The sequence below is a fragment of the Petromyzon marinus genome, chromosome 41 (genome assembly GCF_048934315.1).
Source record: "Petromyzon marinus isolate PM22_M1 ecotype Great Lakes invasive population chromosome 41, UKy_Petmar_22M1.pri1.0, whole genome shotgun sequence".
Lineage (NCBI taxonomy): Eukaryota > Metazoa > Chordata > Hyperoartia > Petromyzontiformes > Petromyzontidae > Petromyzon > Petromyzon marinus.
Genome location: NC_133707.1, coordinates 8135558 through 8155011, shown reverse-complemented (window position 1 = coordinate 8155011; position 19454 = coordinate 8135558). Strand labels below are relative to the sequence as shown.

General features: G+C 48.0%; 1 protein-coding gene across 3 annotated transcripts in view; it reads left to right on the top strand.

Moving 5' to 3' along the window:
• The window catches only part of NFKB1 (nuclear factor kappa B subunit 1), a 55998-nt gene that overhangs the window by 32684 nt on the left and 3860 nt on the right, over positions 1–19454 (top strand). For all 3 annotated transcript variants that reach the window (XM_032969245.2, XM_076073347.1, XM_032969244.2), the window contains exons 5-22: positions 693–791; positions 3893–4041; positions 4691–4845; positions 5419–5577; positions 6618–6722; positions 7739–7815; positions 8483–8621; positions 9091–9417; positions 9878–9970; positions 11815–11844; positions 12423–12437; positions 12872–12898; positions 14445–14759; positions 15637–15778; positions 16859–16973; positions 17825–18032; positions 18573–18742; positions 19163–19426. In XM_032969245.2, coding sequence (XP_032825136.2) covers positions 693–791; positions 3893–4041; positions 4691–4845; positions 5419–5577; positions 6618–6722; positions 7739–7815; positions 8483–8621; positions 9091–9417; positions 9878–9970; positions 11815–11844; positions 12423–12437; positions 12872–12898; positions 14445–14759; positions 15637–15778; positions 16859–16973; positions 17825–18032; positions 18573–18742; positions 19163–19426 — 2589 coding nt within the window. The remainder of the gene's footprint in view (positions 1–692; positions 792–3892; positions 4042–4690; positions 4846–5418; positions 5578–6617; positions 6723–7738; positions 7816–8482; positions 8622–9090; positions 9418–9877; positions 9971–11814; positions 11845–12422; positions 12438–12871; positions 12899–14444; positions 14760–15636; positions 15779–16858; positions 16974–17824; positions 18033–18572; positions 18743–19162; positions 19427–19454) is intronic.

The window sequence follows — 19454 nt, the reverse complement described above, 5'->3', positions numbered from 1 at the left end:
CCATATTGCTGTTGTGTCTAATAAGAGAAGAATTGCCATGCCTGTATCCACTCCTTATTGACGCACTAGCATGCCCAAGCAAGCACATGCAGTATACAATATACGCAAACAATGACAGTGATTCATCATTGGGTTTTTGGATAGAGGCCGTGCAAGAGTAAACTCACAAAATGCAAATAGGTACGACGTTTCACTGTCATCAGGCTAACAGCTCAGATCTCAGAATTTACCAACCCTTCTGTAAATCCACTGCTGGATGATTGCCTTCCCTGCTCTATTAATCTTGGGGGATGTTGAACCAAAATTCTCCACGCTGGTTGGTGATGGTTGGCAGAGAGAGATTGTGGCAGGACCAGCTCGGATATGACTCGCCACTGATATCAGCCTTGATCGGGAACCCAACTCAGTTTGCCGAGTTCATTGTGTAGTGTGCTAGTCACTGTTAGAGATAGGTAGAGGTGCAGCCCTGCAATTTCCTGCTCACACCACAGCTGGCAGAAGGGCCTCCACAAGATGGAGTTCTATTAACAGAGAGAGCCCCCCCCCCCTCTGTGTAACATAATAAAACAAGGTTCACGTGTAATTAGATATTTTTTAATAAACCACACTTATCATTCCAGGACACGGCACCACTAAATTTTCACTTGTCGACGTGAAGGTAATCCGAACTTTGCTCGCGTATCTCGTTGCAGAGAGGTTTCCGCTTTCGCTACCCCTGTGAAGGCCCGTCGCACGGAGGGCTGCCCGGTTGCTCGAGCGAGCGCAACAAGAAGACCTTCCCCACCGTCAGGGTACGAAACGCATAAAGGGGGCCGCGGTGGGGAGGGCTATTGCGGTTGTATATACGGAGGAACCCACGCTATACGGGTTTGCTAACCCTGCTTATTCTGGTCAACAGATGAATGACAACATCGTGGCTACAACCGAAGATGATTTTTGTTAATGTAGATTTTTGTTTTTATCGAACGGTTCCCCAATTTCATTCTGTTATCCGGGTGGGGTGGGGAGGTGGGGGCAATGCCGTGGGACGGAGTATCTATTTGGATGATCGCGCTGAGCAGTCTGTTTTTTTTAATGTCTGCTTTGTGAAAAATGGTCTGCAACGGAGTTGGCCAGCGAAACATCTTGAAGCAGGAGTCTCTTGAATATGAGTCTCGAGACTCGACGATGCTTTTCTAAATTAACAACAATAATATTATAAAAGTATCGTGGTGCAAATCGTGTTGCATAAAATGTGTTAAAGATTAATTTGCTGTACATATGTACAGTTCTTTGGTTCTTTCGGTAAAGTCACGTAGATAGTAAAATAATAATAAAAAAGAAAGTTCATATCTCACCAACGTGGCGGCCAAAGCTAGAGTGAGCGGCTCACAACTGGAAGCTGGTTCAATATGTACTGTATAGCATATATGCAGGTGTAATGTGTGTTAACAGATAGAAGGAAATTATACATCAACATATTGAACCAGTACTGATTGGCTGCCCTTCAAACATTGTAGGCCTTGGGGATTTTGGTAATGCCAGCTGTCTATTCAGATTCACTCATGCCAGAAGGCATACGTGTGTGCTACATTAAAATTAACCCGATGAGTCATTGGGAATACAGCAACTATATTGTTTCCATAAGCCACATGGGTAGTGTCCACGTAATTTTCTGCAATGATCTTAGCGTATTTTTAAGATTGACACTTGCGAAACATCATATGGATGAGAAGAAATGAACAAATAACTCTTATTGTCTAACGGGTTTGCGCAAGACGCACATGGGGAACCTTTTTGCAAGCCATTTCACCAGAGCTCAACACGTATACGAAAGATTATGTGAAGAGATTTGTCTCGTTGGGAAACAATTTTGTGGCGTCGAACATTGTTGTGCTCATGAAACGGTCGAGAGTTTTGACCCTGCATTGTATTTCAGCGCCTCCCCAGCCTGTAGTCCGCGGAACCACCGGCGCTCCAAAAGGCCCATGGGATATGGTCCGAGGAACTGTTGGCACTATTGCAGATAACTACGCTTTCGGGTAGACGTTAATTTTTGATAAATATTTTAGTGGAGCATGGTGGTGGCCTGCAGAACATGTTTCGAGGGTTGACGGTGGTCTGCGTATCGAGAATTGTTGGGAAGCCACCGCTGTAAGCGATCAGAATCGTGCATCAATCATCTGCCTAACGCATGCACCCATTGAACAGAAATTGAGGAGGAAGGGCAATGGTCTATCGTCATCGTAAGCATTCTGGCGGGTTCGAATTGATTACCTGTTTGACCTTAATGGTTGTGAAATGTTACTGGAAGTTTGTTGCTAACACAGAGTGTACAGTGCTATATATACAAGTTATGGGCTAGAATGTTTCCCAGAATAGTATGAACACTTTACTTTTGTTATCAATCGACAGGTCACGTGTGGTGGGGTAAAGTGTTGTCTGGCCTGCACGGATGAGTAGGAAAAAAATACCCTCTTCTTGATAGGTTCTCTAGGGCTCCGATTAGCACGGTTGGCTTCGTACGTTGCAGAAGAAGTTCACCATGGCCTTTCTGCCAACAGTGGTGTGAACAAGTAATTGCAAGTTTGCACCATTACCATTTGAAGAGACTTGAGATGGTTAAGCAGGATCTTTATTTCCAAGGCAACTCACACCGTACGCCACTCATCATCGAAAACCATCCCCGAACCCTCAAAATCCTCTCCCTTATATAGCCCATCTCCCCCCATTTTTTAACACGCATTCCCTTCTCGGGTGTTCCACCCTTGTTAACCTTCCCGGGGTTTTCTCCCCCTTGCCAATCCTTCTCGGGTTTTCCCCACTCTTGGTAATCCTTCTGGGGCCAATCCAATCGGTGTCCTCCACTTAATAATCGGATTGCGTGTCATACACGGCAGTGCTCCCGTGGCCCATAACCCGTGGTTGTGTGGTGTTTGTGTTTGAGCATGTCCCGAACATCCTCTACACCATTATGTAACTTTAAAAAAAAATCATACTTAATTTTGTGTTTCATTGGCCTGCCTTAGAGATAATGCTTGTAAAAAAACGTTTGTTATTGCATTTGTGTCTCTGAAAGTGTCATATTATCACACAGGCTCACCCGGCTAGTCTTATTTCACATCCTCAAAATCACATTTTTTGAAAGAGAAAAAAAAACGTGTTCACCGACCAGGTGGCTCAAACCACTAAACTATTAATACGATTTTTTTTTTTACCAGGTAAGGCCCCACTGAGATATGTAGCTCTTTTTCAGAAGTGACCTGGCCACAAATGATAGCTCAATGAAGTGGTAGTTTATAGCAGCCAAATACTATAAATGCATGTTGATTCTAATTGTAGAGGGAAAAACCGGTGGACCTGGAGAAAAATCCATAGGACCACTTGGAGAGAGAGACACGCAAACTCAAATATACAGTCGGCAAGGTTGGGATCTAATCCATGAGCTCCCTGTATACCAGGCGAGGCAGTACATTTTTTTACTTTAAACTTTCGTGACTGCAGGAATTCGTATTCTTTGGTTCTTTCGGTAAAGTCACGTAGATAGTAAAATAATAATAATAAAAAAGAAAGTTCATATCTCACCAACGTGGCGGCCAAAGCTAGAGTGAGCGGCTCACAACTGGAAGCTTGTGAGTTCAAATCCTGGTTGGAGGTTGACTCCACCCATCATCTTCATTTGAAGCTTTCATGACTGCTGGAATCCACGCTGTTTGGTTCTTTCAGTAAAGTCCGTCCATCATCCTTTGGGGGTTAATAAAATGGAAACCACTTTGTAGGTGAAGTCAACAGTGGTTGTCCTCTGGAGGGGACTTGCCCCCCCCCCCTTATGGGTTGCAGATGAGCACCGCCTCAATGCTCATTAACAAAAAAAAACTGACCTTTTTAGAACAAACTATTTTCTTTGTTTTAGATCTGCAAATACTTTGGCCTAGCGAAGGTGGTGGTGCAGCTGGTCACCGAGAATGCGCCATACCGCCTGCACCCCCACAGCCTGGTGGGCAAGAATGCTGAGAACGGTGCCGTCAGCTGCACTGTGGGCCCACACGACATGACGGCGATGTGAGTTCAACCTCCCGGCGATTAACGTGGTCGAACCTACGTGCGTGTGGTAGCCAACATACGTGAGTACGTATGTGATACGGCCGAATTTTTTGGGAGGCTCAACTGGGGATTGCACGATGAGCTGTTGAGTCGGTATGAGTATAAAATTGCAATCTCTGGAGCTTCCTGATTCGGACACCGACACCATCGCTCCAGTAATGTGTAATTTGTAATGTTTAGTTTTATATCGCGTCGTTCGTGCAAATTTCACCTCACAATTGCTGAGGAACCACGAGCAAGCCGAAGGACAGCCAGTGGGTAAGCCGGCACCAAAAAATGCCCAAGCTCTGCGATTATATATTAAGATATTTACAGCCAGTTCATGAGTGATAACGCAACCTTAGACTGGCACCTCGAAACTCAGCCATCCCTTATGGTCCTAATTTGAGGCTGAGTCGACCTAGGGGAGGCCCAGGACCAGTTCAGATAATCGTCACTGGTGTTGGCTGTGAGCGGGAACCGAACTCGGGCCGCCGGGTTCGTAGCGCAGTGCACTAACTGCTACACTTCCACTGTACACTTACACACGTGCAAATCGCTGCCTCCTTTCTAAGTCGCGCCATTGCCTTGTTTTGACCCTTGCCACTTGCACCACGCTCCGGGATAGGTTCCCCAGCCTCGGTGTGCTGCACGTCACCAAGAAGAGCGTGGCATCTGTACTGGAGAAGTTGTGGTCGGATGCGCAGATCTCCGGGCTGGCCAGCATTGGCAACATCGTTCTCGAGAACAGCTTCAACAACGTCAACGCGCGGGCCCTGACAGGTAACGTGCCACTGGCACCACAAAGCCACAGCCACCGTCCACTTTGTTACTGTCGTTTGCCGTGTTTCGTTTTCACTGTGAGCAACGGCACACGAGAGTGGCCGTCTTGCATAGCTCTGTGTTGATAGCCACGGTGGCGACATGTTAACTACCTCGCCTGGTATGCAGGAAGTCGTGGGTTCGATCCCGATCCTGACGCCTGTATATTTCGAGTTTGCATGCTCTCTCCGTGGTTGCGTGGATTTTTCTGGAGGTCCCACGGTTTTTGAAGCATGCGTTTATACTCTAAGCCACTTCGTTCAGCTATCATTTGCGGCCAGGTAGCTTCTGAAAAAGAGCTGTATAGCTCATTGGGCCTTACCTGATAAAAACATAGTTTAGTTTTCTGCTTTCTGGTTGTATCGCGTGTGGCTTGAGCTTGCTCTCTCTCTCACGTTCGTACAACGCCGAAATTGCACCGGAAAGGTACACGGCACGACCGCGAGAAAAAACCTACGGAAACTCAGCCCGACCACGCCGGCAATGCAGCTGCTGTAACGGCCTCTACCGTGTGGCGCGTTTGCCGTTCGACAGACGCGGAGGCGAGGCAGATCAAGAACGACGCGCAGCAGGGTGCCAAGACCATCGACTTGAGCGTGGTGCGCCTCATGTTCACAGCCTACCTGCCCGACAGCAACGGCATCTTCACCCACCGCCTTCCCCCTGTCTTCTCCAACCCCATCTACGACAGCAGTAAGTCGTCGGGACCTGGCTTGCCACCACGTTTCCTTCGCGCGCGTCCCGATCCCGTTTCGCCACCGCTGCCGCCGCTCCGTTTGAGGACTGACGTTGCTATGGTTCGAATCGCCGACTCCCGAGCCCCGCTCACGAATGGGACGTTCGTTCGTCACCGCGGAGCCGGCGAAGGACCGTTGCGCCAAACGTGTGTGACCTCTTGCGACAGCGTTCGCATCAACTGCTCTTGCCACCGCCGTACACCGCCGTCGTTATTGATCTGTTTGATCCGTGGATCACGTGGGGTGGGGGGGTGGTGATCACAGGGGTGGCAGGCGCCGCCATTCTTTTGACGGTGGCAGTCCGCTTCATACGTCGACCGCCAACTGACGTGCGCAATTTGCTGGAGTTTGCATAAATGAGACGACATCCCCAATCCCATTTCATCCCCCACTGGCTCCAAATCCAATCCAAGCCTACATTTCTCGGAGAAAGCACTCACTTTCTTCAAGATCTTGATTTGAAGCTTTCGTGACTGCAGGAATCCATACTCTTTGGTTCTTTCGGTAAAGTCTCGTAGATTTAAGCAGCTTGTGTTGCACCCGAAACGTCGTGATTTATTTTATTTTATACCTACGCGACTTTACCGAAAGAACCAAAGAGTATTTCTTCAAGATACGTGATGGACTTGTAACTGCCTACCCCTCTTCTCGCATCTCATAACACTCTCCTGCATGCACTCAACTACCTATCGCTTCTCGTCTCCAGGGTGTCACGTCACCCCCAACGTTACTTACCCCTCACGTTGACGCTTAGATTTTTACAAAGTTCACGACAATCTTAAACAAACTGGCTGATTTCCCTGGTATCGGAATTCACCGTTGCTCTTTCACCACTGCGATGCTGACTCATTATGCTAAATGTCAAGGTTCCATAATTTCTTATGAAAAGTAATTAGTAGCAAGCTTGTGCTGTCAATGTTTTGAGCGCCACGCTAATAATCCTGTCTGGGCCGCCATTTTCTTCTTCCACCCTACGCCCTGTTGACCTTTTCACAGAGGCCCCCAATGCCAACAACCTGAAGATCGTGCGCATGGACAAAACGTCGGGCTGCGTGACGGGAGGCGACGAGGTGTACCTGCTCTGTGACAAGGTGCAAAAAGGTGAGGAGCCACACGTGCAGTGCGCCGATCCAAACGGACGCTGCGAAAACTCTTCAGTTTGTTTGTCCGCCCCCTCCCCGCAACGTCCGATTTAGCACGGTTGGCTATGTACGTTGCAAAAGGAGTTCAGCGTACATACAACATTCTTCACTGTGTTGTGCCCGCTCTGAGGCTGTCCTACCGATATTAGGAAGCCACTGGAGCTGTGCACTTTCAAATCTAGATTAGAAACCGATTTCCTTAAATTGCTTTTTGTGTTTAGTTTGTCCTTCCCCCGCAACCTCCGATTAGCCACGGTTGGCTACGTACGGTGTGAATGAATTTATACATAGTACATACATGTATTATCATAAGCTCGTGAACACTTATACCAAAATATATCTTACGTCATCTTCTCTCCCGCCGCATTACCTCCCCTATTTATGTTTTGGAGTGCCTCTGTTAATTCGTTTATTATGACATGACGCTCTAATGATTGTAATGATTTTCACCATCCCCCATCATCCCCTCCCCTAATCTTCCTCTCTACTTTTGTTCAATTCAATAAAATGTAACAAAAATGGACAAACATCACAATTCAAAACCCTACTATAGCCTTAAGAGAGGTTTGAAAACAGGCAATTACTGGATTCAAGTACATGTGTACTTCCAGCAACCATTTGTCAATCCACTGCTGGATGCCGGCCTCATGGTGCAAAGAAAGTGCAACGTACAGACAGTCCTCGACTTATGAACACCCTTTCAAACACCTGCACTTACGAACGCCCGACTTAGGAACACCCGCACTTACGAACCCGCTTCCATAAATATTTTTTTCACATGCACGCACCTGCCCCCCTCCATCCGTGGCTCCACGTTCCCGCTATGACTTTAACCAAGGTTCCCGATGTGTGTGTCGTCTTGCCGATCGATGATCGGGGTGCGTTGGCGGGCGCTGTCGTGCGCTGTGGAAACTGTGCGCGCGTGCACTTTGTGTTCACTCATCGTTTGGTTGTTGTCTATCCCATTGTTCCCAGAGGACATCCAGGTGCGATTTTTTCACGACGATTGGGAAGCTTGGGGAAATTTCGGACCGACGGATGTTCACAAACAGGTGACTAAAAATCTGACATGCCGTGGAAAAAAAGTTTCCTTAGCTTAACACATTACCAAACCTAAACCGTGTTACCCCTTTTACCTTTTAAAACTTGAATCGTGCTCTTCATTGTCGCCTGCTTTGCATTTGGGCCTTTGACAGTAGTGCACAAGTATAAATGACAACTCAATACTTTCGTAAAAAAAAAAACGCTATTCGAAAGAGGAAAATGTATAATAGGCGAGGTTTTTGGGTAATAATCGTTCATAGCCGAGAAGTTTCATTTCTGAAAACGTCGCCTGTGATACGTTTTGTCCTCTTTAAGGGAGTGTTGTTTTTTTATTTAACGTTTCGTACTGCGGCTGTGGCGAAGTCCAAACGATTAAACGCGTCACCGACGGATGTTCCATCCACGCAACATCGTGGCGGTGTCGTTGCGATCCACGCAGCGTCTACTGCTGCCGCCTCGGATTGGTTGAACAAACTTTGCATTCAACTATAACACGTTGCAGTGTTAACGGTCGTTTTCCATCCTGCCATACGTACGAAGAATAATTGACGAATGTAAAGACCTATATTCGCTTAGTCTAAACCGTTAATGAATCACGGACAATAGCAGGCAACGAGGGGCTTGGATTCGACGACGATTCGAACAACCTTCTCCTCCTCCTCTCTCCCCACGCAGTACGCCATCGTGTTCAAGACGCCGCGTTACTGCAACGTGGACATTAGCAAGTCGGTCACCGTGTTCGTGCAGCTGAGGAGGAAGTCGGACAGTGAGACGAGCGAGGCGAAGCCGTTCATCTACTACCCGCAGAAACAAGGCACGTCCCCGCGATTGTCGCACGGCCAGTCATCGCTCGGCCGTGCTCGGTGCGGTTTGCTCTTGGGCGTGTTTGATTTTCACTTGTTTTTCGGGTAAATTTACAGCTTGAGAAATGATTGTTCCCGTTTGGCCACAGAGGTCACTCAAAAACGCATCTCTGAGGTAGTTCTGTGATATCTACTTCCGTGGGCTATTCCCTAATATGAAAGGTTGGGAGATTTCCACCCGGATTACTTCATGTCATGACGTGACACCGATCGCGTTTGTACACGTGCAACGCTTTTGCCAGTTCACTGCTGGAAGAAACCTCTACACGTTATGTCGGTCTCGGGCAACGTTGACCGCACTTCACGCCGTTCAATGGGTTTTGCTCGCACAATCTGGATGAAAATTTTTTTGGGGGGGGGCGAGAGGAGAATCGTTTTTTTTCCTTTCTAAAACGTCCTCTGTTCCTTCTTCCATCACAGACAAGGAGGAGGTGGCCCGCAAGCGGCAGAAGACGTTGCCGCACTTCTCGGACCACTTGGGCGGCGGCGGCATGGGCGGCGGCATGGGCGGCGGTGGCATGGGCGGCGGCATGGGTGGTGGCATGGGCGGCGGCATGGGCGGCGGCATGGGTGGTGGCATGGGCGGTGGCATGAGCGGTGGCATGAGCTCCACCTCCATGGCTCCTGGCGCTGGCGGGGGCGCCACCGAGTTTTTCGGTGGCCCGAGCACGGAGAGCCCGACGGGAGGCTCCTTCAGCGCGTTGGGCGGCGGTGGCGGCAGTATGTGGAGCCACGGCAGCCACTCCGGTACGCTCGCGGTGCGGGGATTTGTGATGCGCTGTGAGGGGAGATCGATGCCTGACCGTTGATCATCGTCTCCATCAATGTTATTGCCAACGCCATTGCTACATTTGTCGTCGTTATGATTCACAGTTTGTACATAACGTACGACTGACCACACATTTATATATTAATCACCACTGCTTAGCAAAGGCCCAAAAGCCAAAGATGCTAAACGGCCAGCAACAAACAGCATTATACTATTGAAGGTCAACTGTTGTCACCATCATAAGCCATTGTCAATCCACTGCTGGATGAAGGCTTCCCAAGATGTCGCCTTATCCCACCTAACATTCACAACAACTTCTAGCCCCCCTATGAATGTGTTCAACATGATTCGCGCCTCCGATTAGCGCGGTTGGCTACGTACGGTGTGAAAGAAGTTCATACTTACATGCAAGCCTCCGTGTGTGTGCTGGTCGTGCAGATTTTAGCGGTGGATTCAACTTTCAAACAAACGCCATGAACATGAACTTCTCTGAGCTCACTCTGCCAGTTCTGGCACCATCTCATCAGCAAGGTGTGTGGTGCCCAAAGACACTCAACTGTGATCGAGGGCTCCCTTGCAGAAGCCCTCCTCGAATTTTTCACCTGACCATCTCGTGCTGCACGACTGTTATCTAGAACGTCGGAGGCAAGGGTTAATGGATCACGTGAATCTGTCAATCCCCCCCCCTCCCCATGCCTGTTGGAGATTTTTGTACAGCAAAGTGGGTGTGACCATTTCCTCCCATACTCGTTGGACAGCAGTTGACCGAACATGCCAGCGCACGACCATCTTATCAAATAATCTTGACACTTCACGAGCCCTAATCTGGGTACAAACGCCATCGTCATTGTCAATCCGGATGCTGCTGGACTATCAGTTCAGAGGTCATCGGTTCAATGCTCGAGCGTGGCAATTGAAACTATGGGTAAGTTTCTTAAATACCCCCCGCCACCACCTACTCGGCGGTGTCAGTGGTGTACACCACAGTTAGTCATTGGGCAGTTGGTGAGATTGTGAAGTTCGGGTACTTCCACCTCTTCTCAGACATCTGACCAGCATGGAAGAGTAGGCCAAAAAATACCCTCTAGAGGGGATGTCTGGAGCTTCCCCGAGTAAAGTCCCTTCTGCCAGCGTTTCTGTGAGCAACAAATTGCAGGACAGCACCTTTACTGTTTATTTAAGCACATAGGCTTTCACGACTAGTATTCATAATAAAGGTTTTTTGGGTTAGATATATGGATGTATGTTGAATTTCTTTGGCACCGTACGTAGCCAGCCATGCCAATGGGAGGTGTATAAACATAAATGTGTCGTTAATCCACCACCACTTGACACAGCCAATCAGTAAGGTCACGTCAACAAAACGTGCCAATTAGCAATTACTTCAACACACCTGTGTGATGGCGAGTAAACTCAAAACATTTATCATTGAGTATGACGTTTTGCTGGCGATTACTGTTTATGGTACATGTCGTTTGCGAATGGCGAGGTATTTCATCACCTAAGGAATGAAGCTGGAGTTAATGCGGCCATAAACATAAAAAGCATGTAAAATGAACATAATATAACATACATTGCTCAGCGGTAGAGCAAGCGGCTGGCAATCGTAATGTTGTGAGATCAAATCCTGTTTGGGGGTTGAACTCATCCCTCTGCGGGTCGGTGACACGGGCATCGTTTTGTGGGGACGTCAACTGTGGTCGACCTATGGAGAGACTCGCACCCGTCAGAGTAATGCGGAATCTCCACCGCCGACTCAGGGACGTAAACAGGAACTTTCCTCATTCGAGCAGGGCAATCGCTTCGGAGTGACTGTGTTCTTCAGTGCAGAATCGCGTGCCATTCTACGTTAGGCAACTCCAAAAGGACGGGTAGGAGTGGTTAGCTGGTTGCCCTGTAGACGGCACATTGCGTCGTGACTTGTTCCCCTGGCGGTGCGTTGTTTGACATTAACTCGCGCGCTTGTGGGAATGGTTATTCTTGTTCAGGGTTGGCTTTTGTTTCTCAGATTAGCGCTGTCGGCTACTGCGATGATTCAAGGGAGGGGCTATGGCTTGATTGTGTTTATCACGGTTAAATTTTTTTTGGGAAAGTACCTAAGAGATTTGGCAAGCACCGAGGCGCAGTGGGTACAATACATTAAAGGTCACATTCTCTTTTAGCCTGATGCTGTGTGCATTCTTCAACTTTACTGAGTTACCCGTGGGTACTTTAAACAAGGTAGATCCCCCAGTCGTCGGGTATTAAAGCTGCTGCGGTTGTTCCTGCTCTAGTCACAGTTGCTCTTGTGAGCGGAGACCGTGGATCACAGAGCAAGTTTTTTGAGTCGAAGTTTTCAACTTACCCGTCTTTTTCAAATCTCTCTTGGCATCTAGATATTGCTGGTATCAACTACGCTTACCAGGGTGAGTTCATTTTATCTATACATTGTGCTTTGTTCATCGTCATCATTCACCATCATCATCATTAGCCGTGTTCAATGCACTACTGGATGAAGGCCTCCTCTTACCTTACCATGATGCTGAAGTGTAATAATTATTTAGATTTTAATATAAGCCCATTTATTACTTTTTTGTTTCAGTGATATCATAAAGAATGAATGTTTTGTTTGAGTTGTCTTATGTAAATTCTTATTAAAATTATAATATTATAAATGTGTAAAAAATATACACTTTTGTTTTTTACTTGAAAGAACACTACTAATTAATTGTAATTTTGTCATTCATGTTCTTTGAGCTGTACATTTTTTTTTACTTTTACATTAAAATGTTGTAACGTACAGGGAAAACGTGTGCTTAGAAGAAGTACATTTTCTGTATGGGTCCCGGGAAACATGAAACCGTAAAATGTCTCCACGTAACAACATAGCGCTTCAACAGAGCATGGCGATTATTAGTTTATTACTGCCTACACTGATGTCTTGAAGTTAGATAAATATTATAACTGCGTTTTCTATTCTCCCCCCCCCCCCCTTTTTTATCAGGTCTTGAATTTGACGGTAAGCGTTGTCCATTCCTTTATGATTCTTAGTTCTCACACCCTTGATGATTCTTAGTTCTCACACCCTCGGCTGTTTTGATCATCCATACATGCATTTTGAAAACGGCTGTTTAAATGTTAATTATCTGGAAGTTATATGAATACGATAAATTTTGGATGTTTGTTTAACTTATTTAGCACCGTACGTAGCCTAGCGTGCTAAGCGGAGGCGTGGGATGTATATATATAGATCGTGTTACATCCAACAATAGCTCGTTACACGACAACTCAATGATATTTTGTGGCATTAGCATTTCAAAGCGTAAAAACTCACGCACGCACGCACACTCACGGGTTTTGATCACGAATGTGATTACAATTTAACGTGCAAGGAAAAAGGCGTGCGGCTAACCACGGCTTTTTTTTTTGCTGCTTCGGTGCTGTTGTCTGCAGGCTCCGGTGGCGTTCAAGGTTCAGACGGTGAGTGTGTGCGTGCTCCTGGCAACTCGTGTCAGAAACGACGCTTCTCTTGTCAGACGTCGCCTGGCTGACGAGCGACCCCTAGTGTTTGCAGACAAACGCGCGCCTGGATGTCGCGTAGATCACGCACGGCATCACGGTGATAAGCGTCAGTTGCACGATGCGTACGATCTTAATTCTGCACTTGTTTTGAAAGCCTCAACCTTTTTGTGCCGGTTATATAATGCGATTCTGCTTTTAGTTTGAGTTTATTAGCAACGCGTTTGTATACATTCACAGAGTATTATTAGCGGTAATATTGAGGTTACTTTAAATAAAAAAAATACTTTTTTGACTTAGGCAACCTTTGTCACATATCTTCTTGTATACAACTAAACCTATTAATAGTTTTACATGTGTGTAATCTTCTGCATAGTTGATATTCTTTACTATGCGTTAAATTATTTTAAAAATATTTAATTTTATCATGCCACCTTCTACAGAAACGTTGTCAGTGTAGTTTTGATTCATGTAAAGTATTTGCTGTGTGTTCCACTATTAGCAGTAATAGACCTATCGATCACATGCAAAACAAATGCTCGTAGTTATTTCGACACAAATACTATATATGTAACGATATTTGTTAGACAACCCAACATCCTCACTGCCTTCTGGCAGTGCATAATTTCAGCAGCATTGTTTCAAGACAAACTGTGGACCAGTTTCAACATTCAGTGTCTTACCGGCAGTCAGGCTTGCTTTAAACAAAATAATTTGCGTCATTGTGGAGAATATACAGTAGACTCGATTATCTGCGCTAATGACGGGGAGGACGGCCGCGGATTTATAAAAAAATGCGGATAATCCAAAAAAATACATTTTCCGCAGATCTTTATGCCAAAAACTAAGTTAAGGTTAAAACCATACGCTTCCATTTCTCTGCCATCGCACAGTTTCATAAATTAAAACTCACAATAAATTATTGGATAAATCATTCAAAATGAAGCACAACGGACAATTTTGGTTGTTACTCTTTCGATTTAGAACGAATGCTAACAATCAACCGATCGATGCGCATGCTCAGTGATAACACTTTCATGCTCCCGCGCAGAAGACTCACCCCACTCAGTGGATAGCAGAGCCACGCCAATCAAAATGAAACTCCGCCCCCTGTTGTAAAGATATGCAACTCCTGTACTGTAGATGCGATCACATGGATTTCGTTCGGTTTAAGCACGTGACTTGTTATGCACATTTCCAATGTATAAATGTTTGTAGATTATTAATATTGGCTTTAAGGTTATTAATTAATGTCAAAATATCAGGCATGCGGTTAATCCGCAAGTCGGATAAGCAGCGCGCAGATAATTATCGAGAGTCCACTGTATATAACACAAAGTTGGCTTGCCTTTAAGCAAGCACATGGCGCTATGTGAACATGGGTACAGGGGAAGGAGACGTGTGGTCTGCGCATAGCAGCGCGCTCACTTCGTGTGCTGACATCTGCAAGGCTAAACGTGAGACATTTGTCTATATTTTTTTCTGTCTGCGGTCGTGTTCGCATTAGGGATGGAAGCGTTCGAGATTATCAAGCGCCCGGATGAGGAGGACAGCGACAGCGACGACGACCACCTGGAGACCGACGCGGCGATGGAGGAGATGCGGCCAACCGTGCACGCCTTCCCGGTGGCGTCGCCGTTGCTCAAGGGACGCGAGCGGCCCGGGTTCGTTCCGCTCAAGCCGGCCCACGTGATTGGCCAGAGTCCCAAGAAGGTCCCCTTCGTCCGCGAGTCCCCGCAGCCCACGAGGAAGCCTGCGGAAGCTCGGACACCAAAGGTCACCGTGGGGCAGCTGGTCAAGGACTCGGCCGTGCAGACCACCGGTGCGTCCAGTGTGATTAACAGCGTCGTCGTCGTCGTCATCATCATCATCATCGTCGGCCACGGATCTATCAACTGCTGGATGGAGGCCTTGCCCACAAGCTGGCACCATCTGTCATTGTCTTGGGGATGTAACAGTCAGTTTCTGCAGAAGGGCTGATGTCATCACTCCATTTCCTCTTGGATGTATTCACTACTTTGGCTGCCACTCTGCCTTGACCACTGGCCATCATCTTCTTGCCATGACCTGCCCTGCCCAAAGTCCACTTACTTTTTCAACAGTCAATATGATACCACTAACCTGCTTATATATGTTCTCTAATTCACCTGTTCATCTTTCTGTCTCCCGGTATATTCCAAGCATGCACCTCTCCATGCATCTTTGTGCACTTTTTCGTAAAATTTTCCATGTTCACAATGTACGTATATGTATCTTTAATCTCTTTCGCACAGTACGTAGCTAACCATGCTCATTGGAGGTAAGATGCATAGCGCTGTGAGCGAGTGGCTTCACCATGCTGGGGTGGGTGGGTGGGGTTGGTGGGAGAGCATGGTAAGTGCGTGGGTAGGAGGCAAAGTGGACGAATGAGTGAGTGAATTAGAGGGTGTAAGGTCGAGTGGGTGGGCGTAAAAGCTATTGGTTGAGAGATAGAAGGGGGGTGGATGAGTGAGTGGGAGAGGAGGTGGGTTATTTTATTGTCCTTTCTCCCGCACCTCCGATTAGCGCGGGTTGGCTATGTACGGTCACCGAAAGAGAATTTCAGCATACATACGTAATAAACCTAAGCAGAGTAATTAACAAAATAGTTTGACCTGAAGAACGCCCCGTTGAATCTATGTGCATGCGTGCGTGCGTGCGTGTGTGGGTGCCCCGCGCAGGCAGGAATCTCGAAGCGACCCTGCTGCTTCTAGCCGAGCGCACGGCGAAGGCGCAGAAGGACTACGCGATAACGGCCGATGTGCGCATGCTGCTCGCCCCGCAGCGCCACCTCACGGGTGTGCAGGATGACAACGGGGATGCGTGAGTTGCCGCTCCTTCCTTCACGCTGGCTCGCTCGCTCGCTCGCTCCGTAAAAACAACAAAAATTTCAAAAGCCGCAATGCAGGTGGTGAATACGAGACAGCGGTCCTTAATAATGTCACGAAGCAGTCCTTAATGAGCTGCATCTGGCTCCTGAGCCCCAAGTTACCAACCCCTGTACATGGTAAATTGGACTTCCATGGTGAACTGGACTTCTATGGTCAGCGGGTCAGCAACCAAGATAACAAGAGGGGGCTTTTATTGTAATTTTTTTTTCAAGAGCCGCATGCGGTTCCGGAGCCACAGGTTGCTGACCCCTGCCCTAGCCACTCCCCCCTCGCTCCCCCCTCACTCCTGGGGCTGTACATGTGCACGTTGATGAACAAGTGAAAATAAATGTTTGCAGGAAATGGCCCTTACCTCAAAGGGGAGTTTCAATTGCCCATGTGTCCATTGGTTAGCAGATCAAAAGATTATGGTAGATTTTAAAAGTTTAAGGATTTGAAAGACCGATGAAAGTTATGCAGTCGTTGGTTAAAAACACACTTAGTCTTAAAACAAAGTAAATAATTTGCAGAAGTAAAATTTGCTTCTTTATTGCGTGATGGTTGATGAGATATGATAAATGTGGGTAATGACATCAACAGTTGACCATGGTGGCTCAATGTTAACTCCCTTGCCTGATATGTAGGAGGTCGTGGGTTCGATCCAGACCCTCACCCCTGTATATTTTGAGTTTGCATGTTCTCTCTCCCCGTGGTCGCATGGATTTTTCTCCGGGTTCTCCGATTTTCCCCTCCATTTTTAGAAACGCACATTTAGAGCATTTGGCTGCAAAAAACTTCCACGCGGTAAGCCACTTCGTTGAGCTTTCAATTGTGGCCAGGTCGCTTCTGAAAAGGAGCTACATAGCCCAGTGGGCCTTGTATAGTAAAATGTAAAGTTTAGTTTTTTTTTTTTATTTGCCCAATATCAATTTGGTTGAATTGACACTTGGGCATTGGTTGGTTGTGGGTGGTTTGACTGAGTCGCTGTGCCGTGATGATGATGATGACAACAGTGTTGGTGCTGATGTTGCAGACCTCTACACCTGGCCGTGATCCACCAGAGACAACTCGTGGTGCAACAGCTCCTGCAGGTCATTGTGACCATCCCTCACCAGAATATCGTCAACCTGCCCAATGACCTCAAGCAGGTAAATCAACAAGATGTTTACCGATCGACGGATTGCCAATGTCTGAAATCCACCAGGACGTTGCACCTTAGTACATGCGGACTTTATCCTGGCACTCGTGATTACTGCCATGTGCAAAAATTATCACGGAATCGGCCAAATATCTTTAAGCGTCATCCTCACAAAAATTATTCTCGTTGACTGAGTGGCTTTTGAATCCATTCACTGCAAGCAAGGGATACATCCCAGAGTACAAAAATCACTAACAAGTGGAAATTTGAATCCTCTCATTAATTTAGAATTGTGATTTTGGTCAGCATCAACTGCTCTGTTGTCGTCTTTGAAGTTGGTAAACTTGCTTTTGATAATATACATTTTAAGGCCAACCAACCAATTGTCTAACAACTCTTCTTATGGTCATCCCGAATGCAATGAGACCCCATTAATAACTTTCTGAAAAGCCCATTGCGTAATCAGCCCAAAAGCAGGGTTGAGTGTGGACAGTGATTTTATAGACAATCACCATGAATCATGGGTTTTGTAGACTACATGTGAGCAGTGCAGCAAAATCTGTTGCACCGCACTTCTTTGCTTCCACAAGTATGTCCTTCTGCATTCACCAACCCGCACTGACGAGCAATGGTTTCGCGTGTTCAGATAAACCCCCCCCACGACCCACGCGGCGTGGGGAGAGACCCTCATCATCCAGCAGTGGATCGACAACAAAGCTATACACATGCATATGCTCCTACGGTCATTAATAATACGCATGGCATAAACACGAAAGTAAAACTCGGCGGTACAAACAGCAGGACGGTGGCTGACGTGTGCGTGTGTGTGTGTGACTACGTGTGCGTGCTGCGGCCGTGCAGACTCCACTGCACCTCTCGGTGATCACGCGGCAGTCCGAGGTGACCCAGATTCTGCTGCGCTCGGGCGCCGACCCCATGGTGCCCGACCGCCACGGGAATCTCGTGGTGCACACGGCCGTGGCCAATAACGACGAGAACACGCTCCGCATCCTCATCGAGTGGAGTGGCGAAGCGGCCGACAGGCTGGTGGACAGCGTCAACTACGAAGGTGGGGGGCCCGCAGCGTACGCCAACGCCACGCTGGTGCTAGTGCCTGCAGGCGCTCGCCGCACGCGATACGAACCGCCCCCCTCCCCCAACAATGTCCCAGCCGGGCCAACTTGCACTGCTTCCCGCGCGCTACCACGACAGGGGTGTTAACCGTCAGTGCCATTACTATCACTACCACAGTCAACACCGCTGCCATCACGACCTCTACCACAATCCCGCACCTCTGATTAGCACGGTTGGCTATGTACGCTCAGAAAGAAGTTCAACACAACATACGTACACTAGCTCTCCTACTGCCTCCACCACCACCACATTGCCAACACCACCAAACACCTCTACCACCATTGACACTGTCAACATCATTACTGCCACCACAACGATCAATACCGCTGATATAATATAACACAGAATAAGGACCACTGCCCAAAACAATATCCTCTTTTATATATTTCATTTAGATTCCAGTGTTAATGGCTTTATCCTCAGGCTCTTTGTGGCTCATATAGACACGTGTGTGTGTGTACGTGCACATATCCAGGCTACTACCCCGTGCACGTGGCTGTGATGGCCAACAGTTTGGCGTGCCTCAAGATGCTGGTGAACGCTGGAGCGGATGTCAACCGGCCGGAGCTGACGTATGGACGCACGGCGCTTCACTGCGCCGTGGAGGCAGAGAACCTGAGTCTTGCCGCTTACCTCGCCGACCAGGTGAGCTGGCGCAACTGCATCCTGCCTGATACCTGCAGCGTCGATATCAATGCTACCACCCGACCACAACGATCGGCCTCGATACCACCACCGGCATCAATACTACCACCGGCAACATTGCGATTGATGTCGCCAGCAGAGGGCAGTGTCGGAATAAGCTGTGTTTGCTGCCCACACCAACAAGTGCTGACCAGTGTTGCAAAGTGCGGTCAAATAACCGTCACGAACCACACGGCGTTGGGGGCAGGGGGGCCTCGTCCTGTCCAGCAGTGGATTGACAAAAGGGGCTCGTGTACAAAACTGTTTGTTGCTGGGCCTGTGCTCAGCAACCGTCATTAAAATAAATCAAACAAGGCAGGGAAAAGTCGCCACGACTCACCCACGCACGCGCGTGCCGCGCCCCCGTGAATGTCCGCGCAGCACCAGACGGAGGTGGACATGGTGACGTACGACGGCAACACGCCGCTGCACGTGGCGACGGGGCGCAGATTGTTGCCCATGGTGGCGCTGCTGGTGCAAGCGGGTGCCGACGTGCACGCCGAGAACTTCGAGGCGCCCACGTACGCCGACGGCTTCGACTACGTCTCCGATGACGAGGAGGAGGACGACAGCGAGTGCGCGGAGAGCGACTCGGGCATCGCGCGCGGCACCACCCCGCTCCATCTTGCCGCCGGCAACAAGGAGGTAACCGTCGGTCGTGCGTGGGCCGTAG